The sequence below is a fragment of the Mytilus edulis genome, chromosome 2 (assembly GCF_963676685.1).
Source record: "Mytilus edulis chromosome 2, xbMytEdul2.2, whole genome shotgun sequence".
NCBI classification, from domain to species: Eukaryota; Metazoa; Mollusca; class Bivalvia; order Mytilida; family Mytilidae; genus Mytilus; species Mytilus edulis.
The window spans coordinates 22,327,582-22,337,800 of NC_092345.1; the positions used below are offsets into that span (position 1 = coordinate 22,327,582).

At 32.1% G+C, this 10,219-nt stretch overlaps 1 protein-coding gene across 1 annotated transcript in view; it reads right to left on the bottom strand.

The window, feature by feature from the left end:
- The window catches only part of LOC139511735 (polycystin-1-like protein 1), a gene marked incomplete in the record, with an annotated part of 223,869 nt that overhangs the window by 12,130 nt on the left and 201,520 nt on the right, over positions 1-10,219 (bottom strand). Inside the window, 7 exon segments of the mRNA XM_071298777.1 lie at positions 3,083-3,223; positions 3,752-3,850; positions 4,011-4,245; positions 4,574-4,836; positions 5,306-5,429; positions 6,414-6,524; positions 6,896-7,014. Of these exon segments, the coding sequence (XP_071154878.1) occupies positions 3,083-3,223; positions 3,752-3,850; positions 4,011-4,245; positions 4,574-4,836; positions 5,306-5,429; positions 6,414-6,524; positions 6,896-7,014 (1,092 nt within the window).

Sequence of the window (10,219 nt, forward strand, 5' to 3'; positions counted from 1 at the left end):
TTGCTATTGTGCAATACTGTGCAATTGAAAATTTCTTGCTATTGCACAATACTTGATATGGAATCCTGATTTGGACCAACTTGAAAACTGGGCCCATAATCAAAAATCAAAGTACATGTTTAGATAAAGCATATCAAATAAGCCCAAGAATTTATTTTTGTTAAAATCAAACTTAGTTTAATTTTGGACCCTTTGGACCTTAATGTAGACCAATTTGAAAACTGGACCAAAAATTAAGAATCTACATACACAGTTAGATTTGGCATATCAAAGAACCCATTTATTCAATTTTTGATGAAATCAAACAAAGTTAAATTTTGGACCCCCATTTGGACCAACTTGAAAACTAGGCCAATAATTAACCAGATGCTCCGCAGGGCGTAGCTTTATACGACCGCAGAGGTTGAACCCTGAACGGTTAGGGCAAGTATGGACACAACATTCAAGCTGGATTCAGCTCTAAATTTGGATTGTGATTAAATAGTTGACACAGCATAGGTTTCTGACACAGAATGAATGTGTTCTAATGAACTTAAAATTTTTGTTTCTCTTAGAGCAATTCACTATGCTGTTGAATATTAATCCTCTCAAAAAAATGTTTGAAGAAATTTTCTTTTTTATTTATGAAATTTCAATTGAGAAAAATTGAACCCAATTTTTTTAATCACATCCCCCTTTCCCTTATTCCAAAACTAATCTCAATTAAAATTTCTAATGGAGTTTGCAACAATAACTACTCATTTAAATACATCATAAAATATTAAGATGTAAAAAAACTGCTTGTTATCACTGAATGGTAAAGATTATTTTAATTTATCAGTTGGTAGTAAAAAGTGAATATACATTGTATATTGTATATAACAAAGATTTAAGTTGATTCTGGACAAAGAAAGATAACTCCAATTAAAAAAAATCTTGCTATTGCACAATATTTTGCAATTAGATATTTCTTGCTTACTATTCTGGACAAAGAAAGATAACTCTAATTAAAAAAAAATTTGATATTTCACAATATTGTGCAATTAGATATTTCTTGCCATTGCGCAATACTGTGCAATTGAAAAGACTTGCTATTGCACAATACTTAATATAATAATTTTAGATCCTGATTTGGACCAACTTGAAAACTGGGCCCATAATAAAAAATCTAAGTACATTTTTAGATTCAGCATATCAAAGAACCTAACTGATTCATTTCTTGTCAAAATCAAACTAAGTTTAATTTTGGACCCTTTGGACCTTAATGTAGACCAATTTGAAAACGGGACCAAAAGTTAAGAATCTACATACACAGTCATGACAGTTAGATTCAGCATATCAAAGAACCCCAATTATTCAATTTTGATGAAATCAAACAAAAGTTTAATTTTGGACCCTTTGGGCCCCTTATTATGTTGGGACCAAAACTCCCAAAATCAAACCCAACCTTTCTTTTATGGTCATAAACCTTGTGTTTAAATTTCATAGATTTCTATTTACTTATACTAACGTTATGGTGCGAAAACCAAGAAAAATGCTTATTTGGGTCCCTTTTTGGCCCCTAATTCCTAAACTGTTGGGACCTAAACTCCCAAAATCAATACCAACCTTCCTTTTGTAGTCATTAACATTGTGTTTAAATTTCATTGATTTCTATTTACTTAAACTAATGTTATTGTGCGAAAACCAAGAATAATGCTTATTTGGGCCCTTTTTTGGCCCCTAATTCCTAAACTGTTGAGACCAAAACTCCCAAAATCAATCCCAACCGTTCTTTTGTGGTCATAAACCTTGTGTCAAAATTTCATAGATTTCTATTAACTTAAACTAAAGTTATAGTGCGAAAACCAAGAAAATGCTTATTTGGGCCCTTTTTGGCCCCTAATTCCTAAAATGTTGGGACCAAAACTCCCAAAATCAATACCAACCTTCCTTTTGTGGTCATAAACCTTGTGTTAAAATTTCATAGATTTCCATTCACTTTTACTAAAGTTAGAGTGCGAAAACTAAAAGTATTCGGACGCCGGACGACGACGACGACGACGACGACGACGCCGACGACGACGACGACGACGCCGACGCCAACGTGATAGCAATATACGACGAAAATTTTTTCAAAATTTGCGGTCGTATAAAAATCTAAGTACATTTTTAAATTCAGCATATCAAAGAACCCCAAAGATTGAATTTTTGTTAAAATCAAACTAAGTTTAATTTTGGACCCTTTGGACCTTAATGTAGACCAATTTGAAAACGGGACCAAAAATTAAGAATATACATACATAGTTAGATTCGGCATATCAAAGAACCCCAATTATTCAATTTTTGATGAAATCACACAAAGTTCAATTTTGGCTCCTTTGGGCCCCTTATTCCTAAACTGTTGGGACCAAAACTCCCAAAATCAAACCCAACCTTCCTTTTATGGTCATAAACCTTGTGTTTAAATTTCATAGATTTCTATTTACTTATACTAAAGTTATGGTGCAAAAACCAAAAATAATGCTTATTTGGGCCCCTTTTTGGCCCCTAATTCATAAACTGTTGTGACCTCAACTCCAAAAATCAATCCCAACCTTCCTTTTGTGGTCATAAACCTTGTGTTTAAATTTCATTGATTTCTATTTACTTATACTAAAGTTATTGTGCGAAAACCAAGAATAATGCTTATTTGGGCCCTTTTTTGGCCCTTAATTCCTAAACTGTTGGAACCAAAACTCCCAAAATCAATCCCAACCGTCCTTTTGTGGTCATAAACCTTGTGTCAAAATTTCATAGATTTCTATTCACTTAAACTAAAGTTATAGTGTGAAAACCAAGAAAATGCTTATTTGGGCCATTTTTGGCCCCTAATTCCTAAAATATTGGGACCAAAACTCCCAAAATCAATCCCAACCTTCCTTATGTGGTCATAAACCTTGTGTTAAAATTTCATTGATTTCTATTCACTTTTACTAAAGTTAGAGTGCGAAAACTAAAAGTATTCGGACGACGACGACGCCAACGTGATAGCAATATACGACCAAAAAAATTTAAATTTTTGCCGTCGTATAAAAATTGAGGGACAATTATAAATGGTAAACATAGCACAAGTAAAACAAACCTCATCCCATAATGCTAGGACAGAAACATCAACAAACTGTCTAAAGTAGGTACTGCGTAGATTTTCAACTGTCTCTGATACAAGGATAAACCGGTACACATAGAAAATAATGTATGTCAGTGATAACACTGACGATATTGTCTGCAAAATAAAATTACACAATTAGTATAACTACCTACTATGGATTCATTAATTTTCATGGGTACCAATTTTCATTGCTTAAGGAAAGCTTGCATTTTCGTGGTTTTGCCAAAGTCTGATTACAGGCCTGTAAAAATGTTAATTTTCCTTGAACTCTTCATTATTAAATGAACATGCAACTAGTATCTCTTTAGATGAAAACACTAAGTTGAGAATAAGGAATGTGCAAATAATTTTTTTTTATTCCCCAAGTAAATTTATTTAGTTATGTTGGATTAACAAATCTTTTAGGAAACAAATCTTGGTTATCTCCCCTTTAAAAGAAGGTAGATCATTTGTATAGATACCTTTTAAAATGATTTCCCCCATTCAAGGATGGTACTTTATTTGTCTGAATATCTTTTAAAATGACAATGTTATTTAAGGAATGACTGTAATATTTTTTCTGTTAATAATTAAATAAAATCAGCTCAAATTTGCCTGTTGTGCTTTCTTAAACAATGAGTGAATTAAATATATAGTACTTACATCAATGACAACCCAAAAGTTACGGAAGTATCTCTCTAATCTGACAACATCACATAGCTGTACACCTATCTTGTAAACTGTCAGGATAATAAACATTAACTGAAACAGAAATATAAACATGTTTAATAGGCCACATACAGCTACATATTAGATAATTTAAAATCCCTAAAAGTTGTGTTCTTTTTTAAGATATTAGACCATGCACTTTTTTTTTCATTACAAAAGTTTAGGTCATTAAATGCAAACATAATGTTCTTACCTCAAATGCCAAGACTAAATTATCTAGCTTTGTAACATATCTATAGAGATGTGTTGACCGTATCCTATGGTCAGGGTAGGCACCTCCTGATGATGGAATCTCCAATAAGATGACCACAGAAGTAAACAGACCAGTAGGGGCATTATACAAGGTAAATTCTACCATCACTGCTCTTGTCTGGTTGTTGATCCAATCCAAATGTTGTAGTTCTTCAAGCTGAACCATAACATCTGACCTGAAATATGTTTTAATTAGTATCTATTACAACACTTCAATTTTGAAATAGATCTTGTCTTTAAACACACAATGCTGCTTGCTATTCAGATATCTAGTCCAAACTTTTTAAAACTTCTGCATCAATAACTGGAAAATAGTTATTTACTTGAATATAATAATCGAAAAAAGAAAGTAGGCTTTTTTTGTTGACTTATTTCTTTAAAACAGAAGAAAAATCTGATAGAAATGAATAACTTGTAAAACCCCCCTTTTTTTAAATAAAAAGGCTCAATATCAAGTCTGTAAGAATTTTTTTTCAAGAATAGCAGTATGCATGTTACACATACCTTGTCATATTGAGATGTAAAACATATCCAGAATTATCATATATCCCATGCTTCCCCCATATGTTAAAACTTGAGGTGGCTTCTTTGAAATCAGACAATTTATCTCCCTTGGTCTTCATCTGCTTAGATATTTGGTAGTCATGGTAACAGCTATCTGGCAGAAATGGCAGGTTATATGGACAATCACAGTTTTCTCTGATGACCTTGAGTTGCCTCAGTTGAACATTTCCTATAATATGACTGTTGTCTAATAGTTGGTAGATCTGTTTGAAAAAAATATATTCACATTGGCAGTTGCAATGAAATTAATATTCACGAATTAACCAACCAAACTTAACTTGTGTAATGTACCCTCTAACATGTTACTACAATACATTTATTTAACATGGTCTTACATCTGTATTCTTACTCACATACACAATTGAATATTAGGACCTAAAAATATACTAAGTATTGTGTAGAAAGAATAAAACATGTAGAAGGAGGAGGGATTGGGCAGGGCAAAAAATGTGATGAATGTGATGACAAGTTCAGTTCTGAAAGGGTCAACATTTCTAAGGTGAATTGGGCATATATCTAAATAAACTAGACAAAATAAAAATTCTTTACAAGGTGATGTTTGCATATAATGAAAATTATTGTACAAAGTTTTAAGTGATTCTAACAAAGGACAACCAAACTTTGTATGCAGAGGGTATAATAAATCATTTACATCAAATGATCATAATTTACCTCATTGTATTGGTGACTTGTACGATTTATGACTGGTGGGTATAGTTTATCTAACATGGTTGTCTGACTCCAATTGTACCATTCATTGGTAAACTTTATATTGGTGAATTTTAATGGCCCAGATCTGTAACAAATAAAATACATACATTGACATGTAATTTGCAACCACATCTTATGTATGTTTATTAATAATAGAAGTTGAATGTATACTTAAAATTTAAAAATGATCTAGAAGGGCAAGTAACAATCTGATTATTTATATAATAATCTGTTGGGACTTTCAAATAATTTATGTTACTAATGAGTTCAATGTGCCCATAGCTTTGCAGAAATATGAAAGTTTGGTTGTGTTTGAATCCTCCAAAATTTCAGTACATGAATTAGAGTTGAAAACTATTTATACCTAATATCAACAGAATGGCATTCTTATTTCGTCCACTCCATCATGAATTAACTTTGATTACCCCCCTCCCCCCTTTCCACACACTCAAAATAAACAAGATAATTATGTGTACAAGCCCTTACAATAGCTTCCAAATAAAATATTCATTTGCAAGGGAAATAACTCCTGTATATCATTTGTCAGTGCTGATATTCAAATGCATATATGAGCGGTTGGGGCATCAACAACAGTAAAATTATAAACTATAAACCACAAGTCAATAAGCAAAAAGGAAAGGTTTGAAGGACAATTCCTCAACTAGAATTTGTTCAAATAATCACGATATTTAAACAAGTAAAACTGCGAGCTACTGCTCACAGATGATACCCCAACCAAATTATTTCGGTAAACAGTAAGTTGTTGAGTGATGAATCTGAAAAAGCACCACATAGAATAACTTACTTAAATAAACCCTGAAACCAAATTTCAGAAATCCTCTTTAGTAGTTCCAGAGAAAAATGCGATGAAAATATTCATGGGACAGACAGATTGATGGATGGATGGACTGACAGATGGATGGACAGACAGAGGTAAAATAGTATACCCCACTTTTTTTAAAGAGGGGGTATAACCACTTTTTTCAAAGAGGGGGGTATAACCACTTTTTTAAAGAGGGGGTATAACCACTTTTTTTAAAGCAGGGGTATAATTAATAATTCCATTTACCTGATAAGCGTATTTTTCAGTGCCTCATTGATATAGAATGGTGAACTGGTATCTTTTCCATAAGCCATTACACAGAGCATAACAAACATCAGAAATATTACAGCTGTATCCCTGCAAAAGTGCAAATCAAAAATATAGTTGCAGTGATTGTTTTCACATTATTGATATAAACTTATCCATTAGAAAATAAAAATGGTGTCTTAATTCCTAGCTAATATACAGACAATTTTCCATTATAATATTTGGAATAAGGTCATCATTTATATCTCCTTTATTTTTGTTAGTCTACTCAATACAATAAAACAACTTGACAAAAAAAATCACATTACTGTATGATTCAAAAGATACAAATGAAATAGTTTCTTTGTGAGAATCCATCAAGATTCAGTGGCATTGTGATTCCTTGCCTTCCTAAAAGATTAGAAGTTTTGGGTTTAATGTATAGCTATTGCTATTGAATCTAAATTAAAGATCTTCCTAACCTTAACAGTGACATTGCTTTCTTTTCCTTCATAATTTTTTTTCTGGCTTCTATCAATTGTTTTTCCTGAGGAGGTCTGGCAAATCTGAGGTATCTTGATCTCTGCCTAGCAGCAACTCCCTGTATAGTAAAATTAAGATTTAAGCATTTATCAAATTTTTCTGAATTTTAATTTTTTTTTCAGAACAGCAGACATTTAATGCATTATGAAAATGAAACATGGCTTTTTACTAAAACTGCTGCTTATTTTCAACAGCCTAACTCAAAAGATTTTTTAGAAGTTACAAAGTTACATTGAAATCAATTCAGAGGTTAAGAAGGAGTCAAAATGCCAACCATTTTTAAGGGACATGACAAGGTCATTCTTTTGCTTTTAATAAAAAAAACAAACAAGAAGATATGTTCTTGGGACACTATAGCCTATTCATGCTTTCAAATTTGCATGTTTTAATAGTGAATCATAAAATCTGGTTCAATTCTAATTTGGAATATATTTTAAAAAGTCAATCACATCATACTAATCAAAGTGCTGGATAGCACCTCTGGAAAGTTTGCAACTGTAGCTGTGTATTATTCCAAAAAGGTTATAGACTTGTATTATTTCAAAAATGTATTTCATCACAGCTTGGATGTTTTAAACTAAACCATTGTCTCGTCAGTAATTATTAAAAATCACTTTTTTCATGTTGGTCATAAAAAGTTTTGATATTTTCTATTGCAACCTTAAACTGTAGATCTAAAATATTGAAATATACAGAAATCTCTGTTAATTTCTTTTTAAGTACCCATGGCATGTCAACATCAAGGGCCTGTAAATTAGTATTTTTCTATTGGTTTAGATCCTTCATATTTGTTTTTAGTAAATTAACACGTTTTTTTGTTTGAATTGCTTCACATGTTTCCTATCGGGGCCTTTTATAGCTTTCTACATGTATATGGTACAAATATTTCTCATTATTGACGACCATATGGTGGCCTATAGTTATTAATACATTTTCCTCTTTTGGATAGCATTGGTTCTTTGCAAAAAATACCGCATCCTTTATTTTTTATAAATAAGACAGTTACAGTAACTTAAATCAATACAACTGTACTGAAAGTGAATTTATATTAAAGGCTTTTATCAAAAATAGGGAACGCTCCATTGGACACAAATGATGTCCCCGCTAGCATTAATGTTATAAAGGGTCACAACTCAAGAACTGTAAATGTGACGCTACCAAAATGTGTACTTGATCTGAGTTATGGGGTAATAAGCGTTGTGTATACATTCTAATTACACAGTTTTGCACAATAGATTTGTAAGATCTTGACATTTGTTTTGTGTCAGAAACCTATATATTATGTCAAAAATTTGATCGCAATCCAAATTCAGAGCTATATCAAGCTTGAATGTTGTGTCCATACTTGCCCCAACTGTTCAGGGTTTCGACCTCTGTGGTCGTATAAAGATGAGCCCAGCGGAGCATCTGGTTCAATTTTTAACGAGGCACAACCCTAGAGCAGTAAAAATTACTCCACCAAAATTCAAACTTGATCTGAGTTTTATTGTTAAAAGTATTACAATGTATAAGTTTTATAACATTTGGTTGAGCGAACTAAAGTTAGATAACTGAAACGAAAATATTCAGCAATTTTTTACATATGTAAAGGGCATAACTCTAAAATGGTTTAACTATCGCCACCAAAATTCAAACTTGAGCAGTGTTTGTGGTCATGAGCAGTGTGTATAAGATTCATAGCATTTGGTTAAGACAAACTAAAGTTAGAGTTCAGAAACTAAAATTTCCAGAAACTTTCCTATTTGTAAAGTAGCATAAAACGCTAGAATGGTAAAAGTGACGCAACTAAAATTCAAACTTGACTTGTGAATTGTGGTATAAGTTTCATACAATTCTGTTCAGGCAAAGTAAAGTAAGAGAACAGAAACGAATTTTTACTTACAGCAGAACAAGGATAAAACTCAATACGGTGGGAGCAGTATGACCACAGGAATAAAACATTTATATACACTAGATTGATAGAAGTGCTTATAACCTGTAACACATTTTAGTTGCTGTTGTGAAATTAAGCAAAGCCATTGTCTTATGAGTAAATATCATTTGAGAATTTTTGTTTTAAGCCATTCATTTGATATATTACGGTAATCATTGCCTCTGTGTTTGGATGACAAAGCAATTGAAATCTATTTATATAGGGCATGGTATGCCTTAAAACTTTTCCAGATGCACAGGTTTGTCCTGTAATCTATCTAAATTTTGAGGTGAAAATGCAGCCATTTTAGCCAAAGGGTACACATCATTGATAATTTCTACAGAACTTGTCTTGATACCCTGAGCTATAATATTCGAAGAAGTAGATGCTGACTCGGTTGCTTTTAATACGGATGCTATATGATACGAATTCACAATAATACACCAGTGGTACGATGTAAATTATTTGAAGAAGACTGAAGAAGAACTGACGTTGGGTCAATGTTTTTCTTCTGTCAGTTTGATCCAATTGAGCATGCTGAACGAGTAAAGTTCCTTATATCCACATTGGAATGTGAAACAATTAGTATTAAATAATGAAATCAAGTTTTCAATGATTTTTGGCATCAAAATCTTCCGATCGATGTTTAGACAAAAACAATGCATTTTTTTTATTTTTTTTTTTATCAAATCCGGTATTTACCTTTACTCGTCCTTGGCGTGAGACGTTAGCCATATATAATTTAATTTAATTATAGAGTATTTTATATTCTTTCATCTATGTTTTTGTTTATATCACTTATCACTTTTCAATTATCCGACGGCTACTTGTTCTCGCATTTTAATCAGTCATTCTCGATTCTTTCGATACACTCTGGATTTTACCACGTTTACGTACGTACATATAGTAAACAGGTAAAAGTAGAGCGGGAAAATGTTCATTCATGAAATATTCATGAATGAATGAAAACGCAATCTCGCGTAGATTTCTTGTGATTTTCTCTTCAGCGCATGGCAGATCTGCGAAATAGTGTTTCTGATACTCATTTCTAAAATGAAGTTAAATTCATCTGGTGAACATTCATTTCTTTTTTATTCAAGCTGTAACTTCTTTTCAGTCAAAACAGTAGTAACTCAAAATTTTAAAAGAATCTTGCAAGTATCAGAACTCAAACACTAGTACTACACTATCTCGGAGCAGAATATATTGCGATAATCTGTCAACCGGAAGTTTGAGGCCGACGCCTAAGGAAAGTAGCAATAGCAAGCTATAGCAAACTTTCCAAAAACGTATACTTAGTTTCAATTTTTAATATGTGGCCTCAATTTGTAATCTTACTTAAACAAAACTG